Source organism: Podarcis bocagei (genome assembly GCF_964188305.1).
Source record: "Podarcis bocagei genome assembly, chromosome: 6".
Lineage (NCBI taxonomy): Eukaryota > Metazoa > Chordata > Lepidosauria > Squamata > Lacertidae > Podarcis > Podarcis bocagei.
In genome coordinates, this window is record NC_138130.1 from 51896485 (window position 1) to 51922269 (window position 25785).

General features: G+C 42.8%; 1 protein-coding gene across 1 annotated transcript in view; it reads right to left on the reverse strand.

The window, feature by feature from the left end:
* BACE2 (beta-secretase 2) overlaps positions 1–23656 on the reverse strand; it is a 39921-nt gene extending 16265 nt beyond the window's left edge. Inside the window, exons 1-2 of the mRNA XM_081199132.1 lie at positions 23318–23656; positions 2036–2124 (exon numbers count right to left, since the gene is read on the reverse strand). Coding sequence (XP_081055258.1) covers positions 2036–2124; positions 23318–23641 — 413 coding nt within the window. The 5' untranslated portion in view covers positions 23642–23656. The remainder of the gene's footprint in view (positions 1–2035; positions 2125–23317) is intronic.
* Positions 23657–25785: the final 2129 nt, after the last annotated feature.

Sequence of the window (25785 nt, forward strand, 5' to 3'; positions counted from 1 at the left end):
TATGTGAAATATTTATATGATCTGAAGAGAAACCATGGGCTTCATCCAAATTCTGCAACAGGAAAAAGTGAATGATGTATAAATCATGAAAACTCAAAAAAATTGCACCTTTCTCTCCACATATTCCAAAATGTCACATCAAGCAGAGCAATTCCTCCCCATTTCAACTTTCCACTTAAATGTAGTGTACGTTTTTGTGTTTACAGTATAAAACCACCCTGTAATCTTCAGATGAAGGGCGGTTTATAAATTGAATGAATGAATGAGTAATATTTTGATCTACTAAAAAGACAAAATAGACTAATGCTTGATTTCAAGTATGAGCTTATGACAAAATGAAACACTTATTTCAGATGTAAACTATATTCATTTTATTCTAAAATATCTCTTTGCAGAAAATGTCATATATGGCCTTCATTTCCTACATATGATTATGGAATCAAATGTGTATTAGATATACTTTAGCAATATAAGGATGCCCAACTGCTAGATGGTCTGAGAAGTCTATTAGACGCTAGTCTAAAAACAGAAGAAGGCAGCCAACACTCCATCTATGGGATAATTTTTTTCTCAATACTACTTGCATTAGTGCAGAACATGGCGACACTGCAATTTTAACATGTTTTGCATTAATGTATTTCTGCTCTAATGTATTTCAGGATTTCCTTTGACAAAGATTAGACCTTTGTCTAGGCATTATTTACTATAATTTCAATTATACCACCAATAGCTCCCTTGAGCTTCGAAAACCAATGCAAAAATAACAGTTGCTCTGGGACTTTTCAACCAGCTATAATCCATTGAAATATTCATTCATTGTTGTAATAGCAATTTCATACTGCAATTTTACAACCTGTCTGTATCTTTCTTTAAGCTTATTAAATACCATATTTTGCACCCCATAGGACGCACCGACCCATAAGGCGCACCTAGTTTTTTTGGGGGGGAAATAAAGGGAAAAAAATTTATTTCCCCCCCCCAGGCGCGGGGCTGGGGCGGGGGAAGCCCGAGCTTCCCCCGACCCCAGCCCCCAGTACAGGCTGCTCTGCGCAAGCCATGGGAGCCCTCCCGCGGCTTGCGCAGAGCTACCCGAAGCCCCACGCGACTGCTGAGCGCGCCGGGGCTTCGGGATAAGAGGCAGCTCTGCGCAAGCCGGGGGAGGGCTCCCACGGCTTGCGCGGAGCTACCCGAAGCCCTGGCATGACTGCTGAGCGCGCCGGGGCTTTGGGATAAGAGGCAGCTCCGCGCAAGCCGGGGCAGCCCTCCCGCAGCTTGCGCGGAGCTACCCGAAGCAACGGCGCGACTGCCCAGCGCGCCGGGGCTTCGGGATAAGAGGCGGCTCTGCCAAGCCGGGGGAGGGCTCCCGCGGCTTGCGCAGAGTTTCCTGAAGCCTGGAGAGCGAGAGGGGTCGGTGCTCACCAACCCCTCTCGCTCTCCAGGCTTCAGCGAAAGCCTGCATTCGCCCCATAGTCTCCTTAGTGCTATGCTGAATACAACTCCAGGTCTTTAATTCTGCCACATCAACAGACCCTGCTTAATGGAAACCCGACTGGCTCAATGCAGCACAGTTATGGCACTAAGCAGCTCAGTGATAAAACTGACATGAACTCCATTGCACTCTTATCGTCTGATTTCAAAAGGCTGATCAATACATTACAGCAGAAGTATATTGTGATATTCCAATAACATTTGGCAGCACGGACACACTTGTTGCCCAGTCAGTGACATAGTTCCTTTAGATGCAAATATCTTTCTGCCAAAAGGGAGGGCAATGTTGGACATGTGAGCCACTTATGAGGTTCTGATACACATAATACATCACTAGGGTGTGTGTGAAACCGCACAAGGATACAGCTCTGCAAATATGGAGGTGCTGCCTTCCACATTAACTATGGTAAAACAAGGCATACATTTTGTCTGTGTTCCTACCTGAGAACTAATCATGTAATTCAAAACTATGGTTTTTTCCAGCGTTATTTTTGGAGTACTTTTTTGTCAATAGAAATATTGTCAAGATGGAGATCAATACACTTACTCTTTTGTGTTGAAGTAGGAGGTCAGATCTGCATTTGGTGTTCCTGCAACAGCAAAATTGCTACTTCCAGTGTCAACCAAAATATTTAGCTGCATAAAAGAAATATAATTATTCATGTCAATTACAATATATAGAAAAACCTGGACATAATTTTAGCCTTTTCCTTACTCAAGCTCTAATTATGTAAATCAAAACCATGATTATTATTTTTTCAACATTTTGTTTCGAGAACTTTTGTTGTGTGGTGAAAGTATTCTCAGATCTTTAAAAATTGATAGCGATAAGACTTTTAAAGTATGATTCTGTAATGTCAGTCCCCTCAGATCCATAAACAGATGCCTAGGATCCCACTATGACACATCTTTTCTCATGTATCTATTTTTGTTTTATACATATATCCATTTTCAGTTTATTTATAAAAACAGGAATGAAGTAGCTATGAGCTGGTATTGAGAAAACTAATCTTTTCTGAAGTAGCAACATGAGAGATTTGAGGCAGAAGTACAGGTTAGAGAAAGAAAGTGTAGGGAAATAAGCAGGAAGTTGAAGGAAGCAGGAGAAGTGGAGCAATGATTTTCATTTAATCTGAAAATTAGAAAATATTTTTTAAGAGGATCCTAATCTTTGCCAATAGCTTGCTGCTGTTTTCAAGACCTTTGCTGGCAACTTTTCAAAGAGTCATCCTGCTAGCTTTTCAATGAGCAGGTACCTGAAAAAGACATGTACAGTGATCACCTTTCCTTTCCTTGTTAGAATGATACTTGCAGGACCATTTTTGGACCAAAGAGCATGATGCAGCTCAGGAGTGAAGAACCTGAAACCCTGCAGATGTTGTTGGATTCCAGTTTCCATTACCCACAGGACACACCTCCAAGCCTAATGTAAGTGATTATGCTTTCTAACTTTGATCATCGTTCTTCATATTTCACTGTAGAAGCCACCTTTAATTTTAATTCACTCCCTTTAGTTCAGGGATGATGAATCTGTGGCCCTCCAGATGTTGCAGCTCCCATCATCCCTGACCACTAGCCAGGTTGGCTGGGGCTGAAGGGACCTGGAATACAACAACATCAGGAGGACCAGTTTTCCCCATTCCAGCTTGAACTGTCAATAATCAAAACAAGTTATAGGTATAGGAATGGAACTAAGAACTCAATGAGATTAGGAAGAATGTATTTTACTAGTGTTAAGGCTAATAAAACGCAATCACAGAGAAAATACTTGGCTATTATGGAGTACCCCAACCTTTGAGAGAGACAGACACATTTTAAGAAACAAAATGAAAGCTACAGGGATTCTCACTTCCTAACTACAAATAGTTCTACAAAAACTAGGGTTAGTAAATTACCGGAACTGTAAAGAATGTTTTTGAACTACCACCCTACAGAATTCAAAGATACTTCTTTTAAAGAGAATTTGACTGCCCATCTTAGTGTGCAGTACAGTATTAATCGTGTCTACTTTTCCAAAGAATGTTCTCCACATAACACAAACATCACACTGTAGAATATTAAAGATGCAGCCCACTCTAGTATGACTAAAATTCACATGACTAATTGCCATTCATTCTAACATTCCATGTCTTTAAGAATCTGGGATAACTAGTTATAGGCAGCTGAGGCAAACACTGACTTATTGTAGTCCATACAATGACGCTAGTTAAGCTTATGGCCTATGGCAATTCTTCCTGGTTTGCAGAGAAAGGTTTGTCTCTTTTGCTTTTTTCTTTTAAAGAGGATATATTACTAACATTGCCTACCAGCCTTGATTACTGAGGATCTGGGGAAATAATTGCAGTGGGTGTATATGTGTGTGTGTGTGTGTGTGTGTGTGTGTGTGTCTAAGTGTGAGACTGAATTTATAACCTTTCAAGAAGCCAAACATTGCATGAATGTTATATAAAAATACAGAGATCAACACTCTAGATATTGTATACATTTTGCAGAGGCGGCAAAGAAAAAAAAATTTTACATGGCGTTGGGAGGCACAATTCTGGCCTGCTTTGGATAAGTGATGCTACAAGTTCTTTCCACCAGCCTTCAAGATGTCAACTGTGTCGTAGCAACATCATGGGAGGGGTTTTTCTAGGATGAAGATGAAATTGTGACGCTCCCTTTTTATTTTTCCTGTTTTGCATGTTGTTTAAGTAATACTGTTATATTTATAGTACTGGAATGTGGGTTTTTGTATGTTGTTTTATTTGCTATTGTTTTGCTGTGTTACTATGAAATTGTTTCTGTATTGTTTGTTTGAAATGCATCCCTGCTTCTTTGTTGTAAGCCACTTTGAGCATGGTGTGTGTGTGTGTGTGTGTGTGTGTGTGTGTGTGTGTGTGTGTAAAAGCAGCATAGAAATAAAATGAATAAATGAACAGTCCAGAGTCCAAATTCACTGTTGCTAGCACATCAGAACCCAATTTAGGCAGTCAAAACTTTACAATAATTGCCAGGAGAAGAGGTGGGCGACAGTGCAGGGCAAGCACACACATTCCTGCTCCCACCATCCCACCAGTTCATGGGAACATTGTATGTGCATTCAAGCAGGCTTCCTTGATGTTGAAATGACTCAGTTTGTAGACAGCCTTGGATAGGGATTGGCACAGAGCACGATAACAGGCTAAATAAGCATGGTCACGCACCCCTCTCTTGTTTTTGAATGCCCAAATAGCACTTACACTGAGAAAAGATAAGAACTGTATTCTTCAAACTTGCTGTTAAAGTTTTATAAATATAAAATCTAACAAGCAGTAATGACATTTCAATACAACCCAGAAGAATCCAGCTGTACTTTAATAGTAGAAACTGATAATTCAACACATTAAAATAAATGCAGTGGTTTTAACATATACTTCTTAAAATTTCAAACTAGGTGAGGTAGATTAATATCTGATTTTTCCATGCACCCATCTTAGTCAAATACAATAAGTTAATGCTGGGCTAACACACACACACAGTTACCTTCCATAAAAAGGGAAAGCCGAGTATTGGTCTAAGGCTGGCTGGGTTATCTTTGCATAATGATATTTTCTTAAAGAGTGGGTAGATATCCACCCAAACAAAAACTTGTTATCAAGAAGCATTGTCAATTAGTCAATGCCTCATTTAACCAAGGATAATAACCATCCTTACCACGTGAAACCATCAGCCAGCTTCCTCCAGCAATGCCTCAACAAATTGTACTTTTCCATAGTCACCTCAAGGTGCCAGATAACATGTTCAACTTCTGATTTAAATAAAATAAAATAAATTTGGAATATCTATCCCTTATCATTAGGGTTTGTATTAGTCTTATTAAAGACAGAAACAAGAAAATAACACATGACCATACACGCTTTCACCCAGAGAGAAAAGCATTTTTTAAATTGTGCATTAAAAGAAAATCACTTAAAATGCACACTTTTACCTTAAAACAGAATTCATAAAATATAGCCATACAAATTCCTTCGCTATCTATGACAAGAAAAACAAAACAAAAACCAAATCCCATTGTTACAGATTTATAGAAGAACTATCTCTTCCGCAAGGTCAGATTTTACAGTCCCATTGTTAGCCTTGCCACGAAGGGAGATGTGGTGAGAGCAACTGAAGGACTGTCTTACATCATAGAGTCCAGGTGCATTTTCAGCAGTAAAAGGACAACCCCCTCAGCCTGGAAACAGCAGTTGTGTGACTAAGGCTACATACACATTAGCGGTTTAAAATGCAGCAAAGTTGATTCCCTCACTGTATTTCAAGTCACATTTCCACAGTGTTGTACACACCAGAGACAGGGCAGGGATGTCCTCACCTGATACACATGACCCTTTTGACCCCCCCCCACAATTGTGCCTCCCCCCAACACATTTCTATTCATGTGTCATCTCCACATGACAGTTTACAAAGTGAATGTGGCTAAATTTTTCCTTTTGGATTGGGAGTTGGTTTGAGAGGAAGCACATCAAACAGCAGTACAGTGGTACCACTGGTTGTGAACAGGATCCGTTCCGGAGGCCCGTTCACAACATGAAAAGCCTGCAACCTGAAGCGCCGTATCTGCACAGGTGCGCGGCACGATTTGGCGCTTGTGCGCATGCACGAGCAGTGAAACCCGGAAGTAAACCTTTCCAGTACTTCCGGGTTGCCGTGGGATGCAACCTGTAAAAATGTAAACATGAAGCAAACGTAACATGAGGTATGACTGTATTTCTGAGAAACTATAGGGCAGCTCTGTCTGATGTCCACACAACTTCATACACCACTGGAAGCAGAGCAAACAGTAATGTTTGCACAGCCCAAGGCCATAGTCCTAGAAACAAAGAGCTGGAGGTGGCCTTGTAGGCAATCCCATCAACACCCCCTGTTTTGATACAGGAAACCCTAAGCTGGAAATCCAGTCCTGCCTCTACTTAAAGTCCTACAATTAAATGGTTTCATCCAAAAGTTGCTCACTTACCTGTAAGTTAGGTCTCACTGAGCATTCTCAGGAAATACAACCTCCCCTGCACCTTCCTGGTTGTGAGGAAGGTGCAGGGGAGGTTGTATTTCCTGAGAATGCTCAGGGGACTGAATCTATCCCAGCACCTACTCCTGTCCTATTATCATAGTACCATCGAGAGTGTCCTAACCTATAGTATATTATCGTGGTATGGGAGCAGCTCTGAAACGGATAAAAAAGCTTTACAGCGAACAATTAAAATTGCCCAGAACGTTATTGGGCTCCGACTACCAACCCTGGATGAGATCTTCACGTCTCGCATCTTGAAGAAGTCACATAATATTCTGAGAGATCCCACCCACCCTGCTCACAACTTCTTTGAACTATTGCCTTCGGGCAGAAGATATAGGACAATGAAAACACGAACCACACGCCTTCTGAATAGTTTCTATCCAAGAGCTCTGATTGCACTAAATAATGATCTCAGGGCCAGTTGCAAGGTTTAGTAAGTAGGGAGTGGAAGGAATGAGATAGGTTTTAGGTTATGTTATGTTTTTAATAGGTCATGCTATATTCTGGATTATGTTATGTTTTATAGATTATGTCTAAATAGGATGAGAGTTCGGAGATACGTGCAAATGTATATGTGAACCCGGTCTTTGGGTGGGTGTTTGATTTTCGTTGTTGTGTATACTGTGTATATACGGACAATGACAATAAATTTATCTAGTAGGATTAATTTTGAGTAAACATACATGTGATTGCACTGAAAGTTGGGGCAATCAAGAATTCTTTTTTTTATAAAAATTTTATTAGGATTTTCTCATTTTTTAAGACAAACACACAAAAACATAAACATACATATCAACATTACACACAAATAACACATATAATTTTAAAATCTTATTTTCTTAACCACTTTCCCGGACTTCCCCCACCTCCCCTTCTTGCATCCCCATTTAAAATTTAGCCCAGCAAGTTCTTTATACCCAAATTAATCCCTTATTAATATTTTACTTAAATCATCTTAGTTAACCAATTTCAAACTTCTATATTTCATTTTGATACCCAACATCAACCCCTTTTTCTAAGATCGATCCACATTCCCTTTCACGAAATTCCCAATTATTGAAATACTTACAACAAATCTTAACAAATAAAAGCATATACTTGTAACCCTTTGGATTCTAAGGCTTTTCCCCCCCTCCCCCGGTTTTGATCCCTAAAAAATTGCCTTTCAATCTAACAGTTCTCAGCCTGGATCTATCACATCTGAGGCCTTTAAGTCTCTTTCAGTCCCTTTCAGCCGGTTTTGTTGACTGTCCTTTATGTTGAACATCCGATCTCGGAGCATCTTTGACCCAAAAGGGTCTATATTTTTTCCAACCAGTCCTCCATATTCAAAGGAAGAGTCCAGATCTTGCTTCTTGTTCTTTCCAAGTCCAAATATCCCAAATGTCCCAAACGTTCCAGTTTTCACCTTGGTCAAATTTGTAATCCATAAGTCTTCCGGACTCCCCATGGGGAAGAATCCCCACTCTTCATTCTCGATTTCAAACTAAATTTTCGACATCCGAACTTTATTTTCCTTGTATTCTGACCCTAGAGGCCTCTGGTTGTCCTTTTTCACTTGCATCATTTCTGCTCCTCCTTCACATTCCTCCAAAACGGCAGATATATCTTGCTTCCCAGCTGCAGATTCTTCTTGAGTCAAGTCCACCACTTCAGCAGAGTTGTTTATTTTAAAATTCAAAGTTGTCAGATTCGTAGCCATAACAAGACTCTGCTCTTGCAGCTTTCCCAGAAGTTCAAAGACCCTATCTAGCTCTGCTTGTAATTTTCCATCTGCAGCCATTGTAATGTCCCAAATCCCCTCTAGAGGGATTTTGGTTACTAAGTGTTCTTTTTCCAACAATCAGGTTATTTTGTTGTTATTGCCACTCTAATTTTAAAAGCTTACAGTCCAATGTAAGAAAAGTAACCGACACAAGTAACAAAAAACGGAATTTCCTGACTTTGACAGCTCAGTTGACAGCGGTCAAACTCTGTAGATATCTTCACAGGCTCCCTCACGGGTCACTCCCGGATCCGGGGGGGGGGGGAGGGTTACACTTCAACTCTAAAGATCAGTTCTAATCCTCCAGCGATAAACTTATAAGTCCAAATTGTGAAATTAAGAATTTTATCTCAAAAAGAGAAAGACAGTCTCTCGATCTTAGTTGTTTAATTCTTGCTTTAAATTGCCTGCAAGGGGGGGGAGGCGGACTTCCTTTTGGCACCTCCCCCGGTCGTACCGAATTCGATTGAAAAGAATTTTTAATTCCAAATTCCGTATTACTCACGGGTTGTTACATTTTGAGTCCAAATGATCAAGGAAAGAAGTCAGCGCTCTCCAGCCATGGCTTGCGGCTTCACTCCATGGAAGAAGCGGTCTACTCACAGCACCACGCCACTCTCCGCCACCCGCTCCGAAGCCTTTAAAAAGGCTTCTTTGTGGGTCGGAGGGGGCGCAAATGGTGCCCACCGAGTCACCAAGTCCACAGGCATCCGCGCCTGTGGTTTCTAAGGGTCCCCGCGTCACCGCCGCGGCAGGACCCCTCCTCCACCGAGCCGATTCCCTCTGGAGCTCGGAGGGAATCCGCCATTAGCTGGTTGCACCAACCCGGAAGTGCAATCAAGAATTCTTTACTGGTGCACCAAGAATTCCAGAAAACAGGTTACTCATCCTGTATTGCAGGCAGTTGCACTAGATCAGTGTTCCCCAACCTTGGGCCTCCAGCTGTTTTTGGACTACAATTCCCATCATCCTTGACCACTGGTCTTGCTAGCGAGGAATGATGGGAGTTGTAGTCCAAAAACAGCTGGAGGCCCAAGGTTGGGGAACACTACACTAGATGACCCTTGAGGTCCCTTTCAACTCTACAGTTCTATGATTGTATGGTTAATTTTCGATCTACAATATGAAAGTGTTAATTTCTGTTTAAGGTAGAAGGTAATCATACTATTTCTGCTTATGTTCACAGGAGTTCCTGGTACATCTAATCACTACTGCACCCTTAGTCAACCCAAGATGTCATCAACCCAAGATGAATCAAGGCTGAAATCCTAACCATGTCTACTCAGATATAAATCCTACTGAATTCAATGAGATATGCTCCAAAGTACATGGGGTTAGGGCTGCAGTCTTACCCAAGTTCTGGAAACATCATTCCATTTTCCATTCCAACTTTTTACAATCCCTCCTCTGTCCAAACCTTGTGTGTCAGGATAACATTTCATGCATCTGACCCTTGGCTTATGAAAGCTCATTCCATAACAAGCTGCATACAGCAGACCTCAACACAAGAGGTCTTAGCCAATGGATGTCATATGAGTAATAGCTGTTGTTTAGGCCTCTCGTCCTCAACTTCCTTCTAAAGATCTAAGCCAGTGGTCATCACCCATTTTCTGGTGAAGAATTCCATAAATTAACTAAGCAGTAAAAGGTACTTTTGTCTCTCTAACATAAGGAAATGTCAGCCAGACTGACACACAGTATGTCTTCCTGAATGCTTATTTTCTGGTGATAGAGCAGAGGGTTCTTAAGATTCTGTAGTTAATGAGCAGCCACCAGAAGTCATTCTAATGCAGTGATTTCTGCAAAGGGAAAAAAGCTGGTTAATAGGTGGGAAAATTAGCAGCCAATTTAAAAACACTGGCTCATTTAACACAACATTCTCTAATTACATTATCAACCCATCTGGAAGAACTGCTTGCAACCATAACAGAGGACTGCTAAAGCACTCTAACTGCTATAATGTGTCTCGTTTCCCCAAAGTTACTGCATGTTATTACTGGCATAGAGTTCATAGATGCGAGCCTTTCACTTCATAGTAATCATATTGGCTTTCGGGGAAACAGAATTAGTGAGCATAATAATTTTGTTTATTATGTGAGATCAGAGTATAAGAAGCACTGGCAGCCTCGCTTTAATGAAATCAGAATATAGCTTTTGATCTTCCAGTTTCTTTCAAGTTAACTAAAGTGTGGGAAGAACCTGTTCTTGAAAGTCCAGTGTGGGCTAAATGAAAAATTGCACACGAGAGTATTTGTTAGTGTGATTAATATTCCACCAACCCTTTACAAGGGAGCCCACAAAATAAAATAATTAAACTTGGTCCAATTATTATGCTATCTACATGGTGCGGTTGTAATTTTTTGCAAAAGCTCTTTCTCTGGTCACCCCTTTATCTCTGATGGTGGTGGGAAGAATGCCCTCAGTAAAAGATATCAAGATCTGAGTAGACTGATTACATAAAAATGATTTTTTAAAAAAATATTCAGAGTAATGTCAGAGCCAGAGTCCATTTTCTTCTTTTAAATGCAGCCACTGAGGCAGGGCTGCTAACTTGAGCAGAGAAGTGGTGTGGGGGTTAGGCACATCTAACTCTTTACTCCCACATCACTGTCCTGACTGAAACGTCGCCGGATTTGTTGTTTGCTCTATGTTTGGGGATATATATCAGTAAAATGGCATGGGGAAAGGTGCCACATCCTATATTGCTTCCCACTCAAATTAGCTCCCCCCGGTGAATTTATTAAAAAATAAATAAATCTATCAGTACAGTGGTACCTCAGGTTACATACGCTTCAGGTTACACACTCTGCTAACCCAGAAATGGTGCTTCAGGTTAAGAACTTTGCTTCAGAATAAGAACAGAAATCGGGCTCCAGCAGCACGGCAGCAGCAGGAAGCCCCATTAGCTAAAGTGGTGCTTCAGGTTAAGCACAGTTTCAGGTTAAGAACGGACCTCCGGAATGAATTAAGTACTTAACCCGAGGTACCACTGTAATGGAATTCCTGGTGCATTCTGGCTCTCAGGCTCCAGCAGGCTTCTTTAAACAAAGCAGGCCACAATCAAGCCACTATTCTTAAACTGGTCATTTCCACTCATAAAGGGAATCCGTATCAGGAATGTATCCATCACATTGCAATAAGCGGAGTATTTCAGGGGAGAAATGTGTATCCTGGGGTATACTGCACACAGGTGGAACAGGTAATTCACCAGCACCTTCTACTATCCCCTAAAATGTACCAGCAGCTACTGGAGCTTACCCATGCTGCTCTACACCTGTTCGTTCTGGTTCGTTTTGAACACATTGTCTTTCTGTACTCAAAATGGCAGGTAGTAAATTAACTTGCACCTTTCCTGCCAGCTACATGGGAGTGGCTGGCAGAAAGTCAGAACGTTTCTGGTAGACTGCCCTGTGCTTTATTTTAAAGAATTTTAGAGTGCGAGCCTAGACATGTTCTCTCAGAAGCAAGTCCCATCAACTGAAATGGGACATAGTCCCAGCCTCAGCTTTATCCGCAAAGTTGTTTCACTGCACTTCAGATATCCCATTAAGCAGCAAAACACATTTATGCACCCTGATTCGAGAGGAAGCAAAAGCAAAATCCAGGTACCAAGAAATCTCTACTAATGCTGTCTTGATTGGGCACATTATGGCTTTACCTGCTAGCTGCTTCCCTCTCCCTCTAATGCACCCAGAGATATTTCCAAGTACAAGAATTTGTTCAGTTAACCTTTACGAAACCATCATGGGCACTTCAATCCATTAGAGGTTCTTCTCAGAGCCGCAATGGATCAGTAGGCATTGAAGGAACATAACAACATGATTGTTTTTCCACTTAAAGGACCAGATGAGAGTCTGACTGTGGAGTAAGGCTGGCTTATCTCACAATGATTTCTTGTGCTCTGAAATTTCTACCCACATTTACTTGCAAGGAATACTTACATTACTTTTAAGAGCTGCATTTAACAAACTGCATTACTCATCTGATTTTGAAAGAGACAGGAGTTAATAATAGGCTATTTCCTAATTGGACTGACATTTATCTAACAATGTTTACCTCTAAGTAATCATCACTGGTTTCCAATGGACTTATTTCCAGGAAAGTAAGTTTAGGACTGGAGTCCCAAGGCCTAACCAATAAGATGCAGGCAATCTGTGATTGAATCTCCTGATGAGTTCACTTTAACCAAAAAGCAGCTGAGGGCCACTGTGAAACTAATCAGAGCTGCAAGGCTGGAAGAGGGTGTTCAATCACCTCATGCTACTTCCCACCTCTAAATTGCAACCCCAAAGCTATTAGTCCTCCAGAAGTGTGCCCATATTGTTTTCTGCTACAGGGTTAATGGCACAGGGTGGGGGGATTTAGAACCATTAGGGCAGAAGGCTACGACCCCCACCCTCTCCTAGTGCCACTGATCTGATCTAATGTGGATCAGCTGCTTTTAAGTAAAAGGGAGAATACTGGGAGTAGAGGTCCACAGAGGGTCTTGGTAGTAAAAAAACAACCCACAATCACCAGAACCCTGTCCTTTTCTTTGTCCCTAACCTTGTGCTGTATGTCTCCATGGAAATTCAAAACAGTGCCTTGGCTCCCTTCCCCAGCTCTGAACTGGAGAGGGTGGCAGGGGCTTACAAGTTTGGTTCCATGCTCTTGAGGCAGTGTATATAGCTGGGGTTGGCAACCTAAGGCCCATGGGCCAGAAGCAGCCTATGGAGGCTGTTTAATCAGTCCATGAACCGCCCACTCGGCGAGTCCCCATGTGCTGTTCTAAACCGGTGCAGCACGGTGCGGGGACTCTCTTCCGTTGCTCTGGAAATCGCTTCTGGGCATGCACAGAAGTGATTTCTGGCACCGCGGACATATGCAGATGTGATTTCCAGCGTTGTGCTGTACCGGTCCGGCCCACGGAGGATCTCCAGGGGAGTGATCCGGCCCATGCCCGGTAAGCCTTGTCGTCCCCTGGTATATAGCATAGTTGGCAATGCAGTGGCCAAACCAGTCCCCAACTGGAACTGGGGAGGTGGTGGGGATTGCCACACAACTTCAGGCATGATCCCTGCCTCATCTCCAGTTCAAGAGTTAAAGTCTGGGATGATCCACTTTCACCAGAGGGTTGTGGCATTTTCACCAAAGTGAGCATAAATTATGGAGACTTGGTTGGGAGATTTAAATGTGAATCATATTCATATGTTTCTTCAGTGCCTACTGCTCCACTGTGGCTCAGGAAAGCAAATGCTCAGGAAAGCATGAAATACCCATGATGGATTCATAAAAGTAGACTTTCCAAACCAATTTCCTGCTTCTATTCATTAGCAGAAACTGCTAATTAATCTAACGGCGGTTTTTTTGTTTTTTGTTTGACAAAAACAAACCAGAAGAAAGGGATTCCATGAGAGGCAACCCAACCTGTATTTGGAACATTTTACAAAGACACACTCCAAATATTTATTGAAAAAGCTACAAGAGAGAATATGCATGTATCAACAACTTGCTAAAAGACAGGAAACCTGATACAGCTTTTTAAGTGTCAACATTAAAGGGACAGGAACTGGAAATCCTCCTGGGTCTGAACTGACCAACTGCTGCTTTTTAAAGCACACATTAACTAATGACTAGGAAAGTGAAGTCATGCATGCAGAATGTTTATTTAATATCACACAAATTGTTCAAAACAGTGCTGAAACTGCAAGCAAAATTTGATAAGACAGGCACAGAGTAATCCATGGTGGGGGTGGGGGCAGATTGTACCAGTTACATTGTACAATGTTAGGTTACACAAATATCCACCATCCATTACTCACCTTATTGCCCTTTCCACACCTGAATCTTATAATTAACATGCCCTGTGGCTACCAACTTTGACATATGGACAGCTAATAATAACGCAAGTAGATGCTTTTCCTGTTATATTTGCAATGTAAACATTTTATTTAAGGAAGAAAAACATAAATGGGATCTGAAACAAAACTTTACACTTCACCGCCATAGGTGACAAGTAGGAAGGGGGCGGGATTTCATTCAGTTCTCATTTAAAGAGAAACCTACCAAATTCATACATTCCTAAACAATTTACGTGAACCAAAACATAGCCATCCTTTGACATTCACACTTTTCTGTGTTGTGCAATGTAGTTCACCAGCCAAGCACCACACACAAAAATGCATATATTAGATACACACATTAGTGAAAATTTCAGCTTTTTCAAGATGAATGAAATCCATGCTATGAATCAAGCCACTTTCAAGCCACATCCTTCTGTGCCAAGGCCACCCAACAGACTCCAGCAGTATTACAGACTGTTAAAAAGTTGGCCTTTCAAGCATAGTAGATCCTGATGGATTCAAGTTACCTTGTAGAACAGGTTTAACAAAGCAGTCCTTTGCATTTGTTTGGCACATCAGAATCTGAAGTACAACAGACTCTTTACAGCTGGTGTTAAAGAGTCAAACTTCTATTCCTTCTATTATGTCAGAATGATGAACAGCAGCCTACCACAAATCAGAACAAAGATGTTCACCAGTAAGTGATCATTCAAAGAGCTGAAAATGCGCTCTTGTAACCTGTTAACACTCTAAACCTTATAAAAAAGGGGCAGTTAAACAGTATCAAAGCGTAACCAATCCACATTAGTAAACAATGAGTATGTGTCAAATGTAAGTTAAATACAACCATGTGAAAAGTTTTGCATAAAAGGATGCTTGCATCATGCCATTTTTGTAATCACTTGGCAAATGCGGACACACCACTATGGCCAAAGCTACCGGTAATATTTATTCCATCCCTGAACTACTACAACTAACTATAGCACTGATTCAATATGACGGTAGAATAAAGTATACTAATGAAACCAAAACATCATAAATTCAAAACTACACATTATATTTGATGCACTTTATATGCTATGTAAGAAGTCTATGCTCAATGTAATTCTAAAAACACACTCCCTTTTGGCAATATTCAATACTTGTTTTATATATAGCACATTTTTAGTTTCTGCTGCTGCTATATAATTTTGCTGTGTATCGCCAACAAGCTATTTCACTTGTCAAAGTCTTTGTGAACAAACAAAAGGCCAAGATATAATTCTTTGAAATGCTGATCTTTCTTTACTGAATTTAAATGCCACCCCGCATCCCAAGGGAAACCAAATCACAAAGATAACTCATTATTTTTAAACCATCATCTTGACAAAACCATTTTAATACAAAGATCTTTTGATTATTTCACTCTTATTTTGTTTGACAGTAACGTAGTGAATAATTGAAATTTCATCTTTTTTTAAAAAAGAAAAAAGAAGAAAAAAAGAAAAGGCTAACATGTGGGAATATCTTAGTACTATGGGTAGAATTTGTGAGCGAGTTCAGCAGGGTAGAGGTTGATGGAGGATAAGAAAAAAAGGGTGTGTTGGGAACACATGGACCAGTTCTTTCTATTTTATTTTCCAACATTAAAGAGCCAAAGCCAGTGTTCAAGTTTACGCTCAAGTGAAAGTTCCTGGAATGGAAGAAAGAATAAAATCTGCTATTACTTCATGCCCACATTTGTGCTCTGAATGCATGAAGAAGATTGATGTGGGAAGCATGTTATAGGCATTATGACTGCTGGGCAGATTCTCTAACTATTTGGAAGCATTCAAAGTAGATCACCACCTCAGTCTTTTAACATACCATAAGATTCAGTGCATGGCTTCAGAATACTAAACTATGGGAGAAAGAGGAAGGAGAATACCCTTCCCCCTCTACCCACAAAGCATCTCCCTTAAATAAAGTCTGAAAATAGGGGCAGGGTGCTGCTCTGGAAGAAAGGATTGGGGGGGGGGAATCACATGGAGGCAGCTTGCAAAAAAGGTGCACAGATTGCAGACTGAAATAACAGTAGCCCTAAGCATCAATTCGAGGGACGCGGGTGGTGCTGTGGTCTAAACCACAGAGCCTAGGACTTACCAATCAGAAGGTCAGCGGTTCGAATCTTTGCAGCGGGGTGAACTCCTATTACTCGGTCCCTGCTCCTGCCAACCTAGCAGTTCGAAAGCATGTCAAAATGCAAGTAGATAAATAGGTACCACTCCGGCAGGAAGGTAAACAGCGTTTCTGTGTGCTGCTCTGGTTTGCCAGAAAGGGCTTAGTCATGCTGGCCACACGACCCTGAAGCTGTACGCTGGCTTTCTCGGCCAACAAAGCAAGATGAGTGCCACAACCCCAGAGTCGTCCCCGACTGGACCTAACGGTCAGCGGTCCCTTTACCTTTAAGCATCAATTCAGTACCACCAGTGCTAAGCAATGTTAATCCTATTTCCCATGAATGCAAATATTTTGTTGCCAATACTGGAGGACTGTGGTGCTGTAACAATAATTAATAAGGAATGTACATTAAGGGTAAAAAAAAAAAAACTCTTGAGAGTCCCATGGACAACAAGAAGATCAAACGTATCCATTCTGAAGCAAATCAGCCCTGAGTGCTCACTGAAAGGACAGATCCTGAAGCTGAGGCTCCAATACTTTGGCTACCTCATGAGAAGAGAAGACTCCCTGGAAAAGACCCTGATGCTGGGAAAGATGGAGGGCACAAGGAGAAGGGGATGACAGAGGACGAGATGGCTGGACAGCGTTCTCGAAGCTACAAACATGAGTCTGACCAAACTGCGGGAGGCAGTGGAAGACAGGAGTGCCTGGCGTGCTCTAGTCCATGGGGTCACAAAGAGTAAAACACAACTAAACAACAGACAAGTGGAGCTTCTTTATCCTCCCCACTGGTCACCCCCCCTGCAGTTTATATAGGTAAAGTCCTACAGTTAGGAACTGCATATTGCAAGGGACTATTACAGTTCTTTGTAAAATAAAAGGCTTTCAAGAAAAAATAAAAAGCTCCATTCCACAAAAGGCTTCTTCAGTACAAACTCCCATTTATTCCAACAGGCTTCAGAATCCTGGAGGACATTTGGGATTACACAGTTTAGCCTTATCATCTGACTAGTCATCCTGCCCAATAATGTATCCCTTAATCACATGAGATCCCATGATACTGTTGAAAACTTTTCTCAGCAATGAACTCATGTGCACTTGCAGAGAAAACTCACTGCTTTAAAGGATTGATATTTGAAGCTTAGATTGTGTTTAACATCAAGTTACATTTTTGATAAAACTTCCCTTTATGTGGAATGATAATCAAGTATTTAAACCACCAAGAAAGGTGGGTGCATTTGAGAAAGGAGGCAAGTTACCCCGTCTCTTACCAGCCAGCGAAAACAATATTTTTAGAGGTATACAAGTAAAGATCAGAGCTTTATTTTATAGGTTATAGTCCAAATAGCTACTTAGAAGTTAACCACATTAGAGATTATCCCCAGTCAAGTGTGTATCTAGGAAGCTTTATTCAAGTCCTGTCTTTTAGCCTCAGCTTCACATCTGCAGTATGAGCATATTGGTGCCGATCTACTTTACAGTGTTGTTGTAATGATTACTGAAACAATGTGAAACATTTCGAACACTTAGGAAGCACTAAATAAATTATACGTCTTATGAATGTCCTCTAGGGAAAAAGAAGTGAAAGCCATATACAGTGGTACCTTGGGTTACAGACGCTTCAGGTTACAGACTCTGCTAACCCAGAAATAGTACCTCAGGTTAAGAACTTTGCTTCAGGATGAGACCAGAAATCATGCGGCAGCAGTGGGAGGCCCCATCAGCTAAAGTGGTGCTTCAGGTTAAGTGAAGTTTCAGTTTAAGAACATACCTCCAGAACGAAATAAGTTCTTAACCCAAGGTACCACTGTACAAGTACTTGGCAGTGTTAAGGGAAGTCACAACAAATGCATAGAGGACAATCCTGATACCTCCAGGATCAGAGACCGCAAGCCTCTATATTCCAGGTTGTGGAGAACCACAGCATGCCCTGCTAGTGGGATTCCCAGAGGCATCTCTGGCTGGCCACTGCTGGAAACAACTGCAGGACTAGACAGGCCTTTGGTCTGAAGCAACAGCACTCTTCATATATACTGTAATATATTTCAGTTTCATGTCATTCTGCTGTGCTTTTTTTCCATCTAAAAATATTGCCTGGACCTATAAACAAGGAATAATTTTAAAATAATGTATTGATCTCACCATGCATAACAGTAAAGCAAGAGTTAATACACGTTCTCGCTTATTTTCTTCTTTGCCTGCCTTTTGCCAGAATAGCAAAATCTGCAGGAAATGAAAGCAGTAAGGTGGAAAGTGAACTTTGTTCCCTTTCTAAACTGTTTTTTTGTTAGTCTTACATTTACACAGTATCAGCACACACCCTGATACGGCAGCAACGTATTTGCAAAAAGAAATATGACTTCACACAAGGAAGTGTAAGTTAGTTCAGCACAGGATGGAATTAAGTTACAGTTCTCAGGCCTGAATTTGGTTGCAGCATTTTCCCCAACCTTGAATACTTAGGTAGAACAGCTAGATCTGAATGTAAAAGGCATGCAAATTGAAACCAGTTCAAAGAATGTACACCTTTAGGTGCCAGGCAAAAGCGTTCCTTTTTAACTTTGGTTGATTTGATTGACATCCTATGCCCTTTTAAAATGTGGTGTTTTTTTTGGTGGGGGTGTTATTGGGGTGTTTTTTTATTATGCATTTTGTGGAGTTATATTTTGATTTTATTCTGTGAACCGCCCTGAGACCTCTGGTATAGGGCAGGGTGTGTGTGTGTGTGTGTGTGTGTGTGTGTGTGTGTACATAAATAAAAAAATAAATAAATAGTTGTCTAGCAACTGTAATTCTGTAAAAAAAGAAAAGAAAGAAAGTACAAAAGAGCTCTAAGAATCAATACTCACAATCTTCCTAGAACTTCCCAGGCTCTTTGAGATAAAAAATATCAGAGAACAAGCAAAAATTTCCTGCCAATTTTACTTTCTGGTGTAGACATGAAAACTAGAATACCAGAGAGCTGCAGAATATGGGACTTATGCATTTCCAAACAGCAGTTTCAAGTTGAAGCCTAAACTGTGACGTCAACCCCCCCCCAATGTTATTTTTGATGTGGCACAATAAATCTGCTATTGGTTCCCCAGATTTCTTCCCTTTAAAGCCGGGGGGCAGGGGGAGAAATGGATAGTTAGGCTTTATCAGAGCAGCACACTGTAAGGGGTGATTTAACCCTTCCCCAATTGCACCCCCTCCAGCTGCTATTAGCACCAAAAGGATGGAGACTACATATATGTACTTTCCTGCTACTGGGAACAATAGCTGTTTTAGGAGGGGTCAATTTTATCAGGAAAATGGTACACAGAAAAGGTTAAAAACATCACCCATTAATGCTGCTGCCCCAATCCAATATAAGGGCTCATTAGGCTATTTTAAAATATTAGGAGGTATTTTTCCACCGTTAATAGGACAATGGATTAGGCTGAGATCCATCAGGTTTTGTTGGTGGGAAACCATGGTGGTGTTCCCCAAGGAATGTGACAATTCTGCCAAATTTCCTGCAATGGTGGCATTTTAAGTGCTGAAGGCACAATGTTTGTTCATGTTCAAACTGTGTATGCCTCTTCCCCCCACCCCTTGCAGTCATGTCAGCTCCTCATACAGTGATATGAGTGGCACCAGAAGGCACAGAGAAAAGCAACATATGGCCTGCTCAGAGGAGTCCTTCCTGTCTGGGCAAGATTCTCACAAGCCCATACTCACATTTGGATGAATTATAACTTAACTGTTGTTGTCAAACACACATTTCGGCTCAAAGCTGTCAGTTCCTTACTATTTCCGATCTGTTTTCATAGGTAGGCAGCAAACCAGGTTTCTTCTGACTGTGGCCACACAACCTATTCCAAGTCTTGCCACCTTTCACACCATTAACCCTTTGGCATATAGATGATTGCAACAAAACAATGCTTCAGTGATCAGGGAAACCATTTTAAAATGGCATCGTGTTCCAACAGCTACTTTGAGAATCTGCTTCGACTGATGCTTCCACATTATATATTAATCCTATATAGTAAATAGTGAACACATTCTCCAAATATGGATCCTTGAATTACATAAGGATTATGCAGTATCCACACACAATGGGAAGGTAAAATCAGCAGGCTTGGGCACAAACACATGCAAACAAAAATCATTTAGGAAAAACCCTAAAGGGGGAAACCACAAAACAGCTCAGTGGTTACAGAATGCTGACTATTGGGGCAGGATGGGAAAGAGGGAGTGCTGAAATGGAACAGAATATCCTGAAACAGGGCATGGCTGGCTGGCATCCTGAACTTCACACTGCAGTATTTTCTTGCTTCTCCCACTTGTGCTTATACGCTGTCAAAGCAGAACATGCACTGAACCTAGTATATTACATTGATGTGTCACACAGGTTTGTGGGGTTTGGGGAAAGGGGTAAAGATGTTAAGAGACATTTTGCATTAGATGCCACGGATATCTTACTCCATGCGTCCTACACCAAGGATTCCTGGACTCTAGGCATGGCAAGCTTCTCAAAGTCAAAGCCCTTGCCAATATGGGAGAAATGCTTTGTGCCCCTTGTGCTCAGAATGAGTCTAGGTCGATAAATGGAAAAAAGGTGGCAAGAAAAGCACTGCATGGAATAAAATGCCCTGCAAAATGCAACAAAACTCAGTGTTTATATGGCGGCGCACATCTATTATGTCAGGAATATTGTTACCACCATCATGTAAAGTGAGGATTTTGCCCTATTGGCCTAGATTCAAGGCACAAGGATTTTGTTAACAGCCTTCGAATCCGTGCAGAGTTCTACTCACTGAAATGGGCCTCAAAAAACCCTTCCAAGTCAGCCTACCGGCATGGGATATGAGTTGGCCATATTCTGCCTACAGACAGGATTCAGATGTGTAAAATGTTTAGGGGGTGGGGAGGAGAGAGAAAGAATGTCAGGGGCAAACAAACACACACTGTCAACAGGGGAGGCCCTCCTCATACTTCCAGAGTCCAAGTCGTAAAATTCTAGCTTTCCCCTCCAATGGAGGTAACTAAGAGAACATAATATAACAAGCCGTCTGGCCACAGTAATAAGCTACAGAAAGATACTTTTGATCAACATTTAGGCAACAGCATACGATACAGTTTTATTACATTAACAGCCAAGTCTCCTTTCACAACACGGGATGGCATTCAACGCAAGTCCTACTCGCTCAGAGTTGAAGTTAAAGGACATGACCGACATAGGCTCACTAATTTTAATGTGTCTACTCTGAGTAGCACTTGGGTAAAATTACACAAAGGAACACTCAGTTCTTCTGCTGGGCTTATTCTGAAATACTCAAGAGTTCTTCCCAAACCAAAAAGCCAACTCTCAAAGCAGACACTCATGAATGGAGGGATACAAAGTATATTGAAGGAAAAATAAAGGGTAAAACATACCAATGGGGTCCCCAACATTCTAACAACACAGTATGGACAACATGGACAACACAGAACCCTGAGGCACCCTTCTTGGCACCAATCAAGACAATCTTTACCATTTCATTCTTTTAGTTGAATGTTCTTTGCACTTCGGGGGGTTGTTTTGTTGTGGGTTTGGGCTGCTTTTCTGGCCTGTGTTTGATTTGTTTGCCTGTTTTTGGAGGGAGGGCTGGGTTCTGTGCTTTATCAGTTTCTGCTTCTTCTGTGAAATGGGCATTTTGTGGTACTCACAATTTATTAGCTTTCCAAATGTTTTCCAAAGTGCAAAAGTGTTATTAACACCGAGTGTAATTGCTTATACAAATGCAGCTTAAAGGGGACTCTTAAAAATAGTCCTTGAGGCAGGGGTGAGTCAGCTTAGTCCTCTTTTTAGTTATAGAACAATCTTACTCTGTCACTTATCTACATACAGGTTTTTCTTGGCTTTATGCCATTCATAAAAGTCAGGTACTTGTTAGTTATGAATGCTAATTGAAGCATGGTATTCCACAAGAGAAATTTAGACGTTTCGATTCAATTTTTCTTCCAAACTACAGTTAAGGTATACAGTAGAGATATTTTAACACTTCCCTGCAACCCTTATAACACAAGAAAATACATATGGCTTTCAAGGCATGCTTCGGGTGAATGGAAGGGCTTAGGCAAATGGGATACCCTGAAAACTAAGAAAAAGGTCGGCATTTATTTGCACAGTATTGAAATGCCTTTATATCAAGAATAAGGAATGTGTGGTCCCCCAGACACTGTTGGACTCCAGTTCCCATCAGCTCCAACCAGCGTGGCCAATAGTCAGGGATGGTGGGAGTTGCAGTCCAAGAACATCCACAGGTTCTCCATTCATAAATCTATGGTGCTGTTGCATTTGGAGGATGGAGCTCCGTTCCAATAACCAAATCTCAAGCACAATCTGTGAGAGCAGGAAAAGTTGCAGGTGGAAAAGGAAAGCAACATATTGAGGAGTACAAAGCACTTTCTTTCCCTGCAAGCAAAGATGAAAGCATCTAAGATTTGTTTGTTGGGGAAAAGAAAAAGGACATGGGGGGGGGGGAGGCAGCGCTTGATAGAAGTTTACTGAAGTTATGCATAACCTGTACAAAAATCCCTCTCTTCTTCCATAGCAGGAGAACAGGGTCAGCCAATGTAAGGGAATGGTGGTGGAACAGAAAGAAGTTCATTCTTCAAGCCCTCCAACTCCCACCCGCCTTAGCTAGCATAGCCAATGTTCAGGTATGGGCGCTGCAATTCAAAAATATCTGGAGGGCAGATCCCTGGACTAAGGGAGGGGGGACTTTGGTCTAATCCAAAGAAGCTCTTTTAATGTTCTTCTGCAGCTCCCAAAGCTCCTCACAACAGCCTATGGTATTGTTGCGCAATTCGTCGTAAGGTATCCAGACTAAAACGACGCCAGCTACTTTGGGAATCGGAATCCCCGACAGAGACAAGAGGAGGGGAGAGGGAATCCCGCTCCTAGATGATGCAGCGAAGCTCCTTGACGGGCATTCAATCCGTACCTGCTACTTTCTCGAGGGGCGCCCGACATACCCGCCCCCCCAACCGGGTGGCGCCCCCGCGGCCTCCGCCTTCTACCCGCCCGCGCGCCCCCCTGCGGGCACCCGCGTCCCCCCGTACCTTCTGGGGCGGGGTGCCGAGCAGCAGCTCGAGGTAGTAGCCGCGTCCCGAGTCCCCCTGCAGGTTGTCCACCATGGCCATAAAGTTGACGGCGCCGCTGGGGTCGGAAGCCAAGGCCAAGCCCTCTGTCTCTTGCTCCCGCTCCGCGCTGCCGCCGGTCCCGTTGCCGCCCCGCGGCTTCAGCGCCACAGGCACCGGGACGAGCGAGCCGTCGGGGGCGCTCGGCGGAGACACGCGCAGCGGGAGGCTGAAGGCAGCCCGGCCTCGCCCGGCGGCCGCGGCCACCAGGAGCAGGAGACACCCGGCTGCCAGCGCCCTGCCCATCCCGGCGCCCGGCTACGTCTAAGGGGGAGAGAGCGGCCGGCCGCGCGCCCGCGGCTCCTGGCTGCGACCGCGAAGAGGCGAGGGGACGGCGGTGCCTCGACGCCCCGGCGTCATCTCGCCCTCCCGGGGTCGGCTGGGCTCCTTCCTCGCATGCCTGCCTGCCTCGACGAACCTCGACAACCCCCGGGTTCGTCAGGAAAGTTTCTTCTGGCCAAGGCGGCGCTTCAGAAAGTCTCCCGCCGCCGCGGCGCGCCTCCACCTCCCTCCTCCTCTTTTTCTTTTCCTTTTTTTTCTATCCTGCAAACAATTGCCAAGTAACTTCCCAAACCTCGCCGAGCAGCGGATGTGACGGGATTGGAAATTGCTCGCAGGAAAAGTCCCCCGAAGGGCGGCCAGCTCCGCAAACAACCCTCCCCGCCGACGGGGCTGCTCCGTCCGCGCCTCCTCCACGCGGCCAATCAACGCGTTGCAGAGGGAAACGCGGGTCTCCCGCCGAACGGCGTTGATTCAAGTGGGGAGGGGAGGAGAGGGAGAGACCAGAACATCTTTCGGGGCTTGGGGTGGGCAGGCTGCCTTTCTTCAGCAGGGCCGGCTCGACCATTAACTAGAGTGAGTGGGTCGCCTCGGCCCGCTCACTTTGGGTGTCAGGAACGGGCAGCAGGCGAACAATTAAATAATTAACAAAGTGGTTGCAATTCTCTTGCCAGGGCAGCGAAGAGGCGCTTGTGGGAGGTTTCTGTCTTCAGGCCCAAAATTAGACTGGGCTTGGCAATTTGCTGCTCCACCTCGGGTGGTAAAATGCTTTGTTATTGAACCAAGGTTTGCGTAAGCTTATTTAAGGCTTCCAGTTACGCACAGGATTTCTCATAAGCTGCTGGAAACACCGCAGTTGTGGTGTTTTTCTTCAGACATTTACTACTCTTGCGTGAAGACAAGTGGCTCCAGGAACTCTCCTTAATCTTTCTCAGAGCTTAGTTTGCACCTTCGTTTACAGCCCTGGGAAGGGTGGAGGTCGCTCTGATCACAACCAAGGAGGGGGAAGATACGGATTAACCCAGGAATGGAGAGGCCCTCCAGATGTCTGTAGACTCCAACTCCCATAATTCTAGCTGTGCTAGCTGGGGCTGATGGGAATTGGAGTCCAACAACATCTGAAGGGCCACAGGTTCCCCACTCCTGGAGTAACTACAGTGGTACCCCAGGTTAAGAACGTAACTCATTCTGGAGGTTTGTTCTTAACTTGAAACTCTTCTTAACCTGAAGCACCACTTTAGCTAATGGGGCCTCCCGCTGCCGCTGCGCAATTTCTGTTCTCATCCTGAAGCAAAGTTCTTAACCCGAGGTACTATTTCTGGCTTAGCAGAGTCTGTAACCTGAAGCATCTGTAACCTGAAGCGTCTGTAACCCAAGGTACCACTGTACTGCTAGTCACCACCACAAATAGGGGATTAGTGAGAATTGGGAAGGGATTATTGGTTAATTATAAGACAGTATTTCCAGACAAACTAGAACTCCAACACATATTTTTCTAACATTAAGAGCCAGCTTTGCCTACCCACAGTTCTCAATTCTGGAATCTACAATCACTGCCATATGTATAAGTTTCATATATGCTGTATTTTTTGCAGGAGGTAAAGTATCTCCATGTGGAACACAAAATGCAGGAAACATGGAGGACTGGGATATGCTCTTTACCTCCGTAGAAGCAGTTTTGTTCATGTTTGTTCCACCTCCAGGAGAAGTCAAGCCGCTTTGCCTTGTGAACTATTGGATGCATGAAAGAGAGAGAGAGGGGGAGAGAGAAAGGCTTGTTTCACAACACCAAATGATTGAGGTTGTGTGCCTGCATATAATTTACCATTTGTTTTTCATTGCACAAGAGTCAGGCATGATAATCACTTCTTCCTACTGCACATTAAAATCCATCCCTGTATACCTCCATTTCCGTAGAGTGTTCACCTCACCAAACAGGCAATCCTGAAAACACTTCACTTAATGCAGTTTTTATGAATAGCTAAGGCCACCCATCCTGTTAATTACAGGGGGCAGATCAAATGAGTACAACCAGACACTGCCATGAAAATAGTGAATGCTTCCCTTTCTGTTTACTTAGGAAATGTAACATATTGTGAAGCCTAACTGAC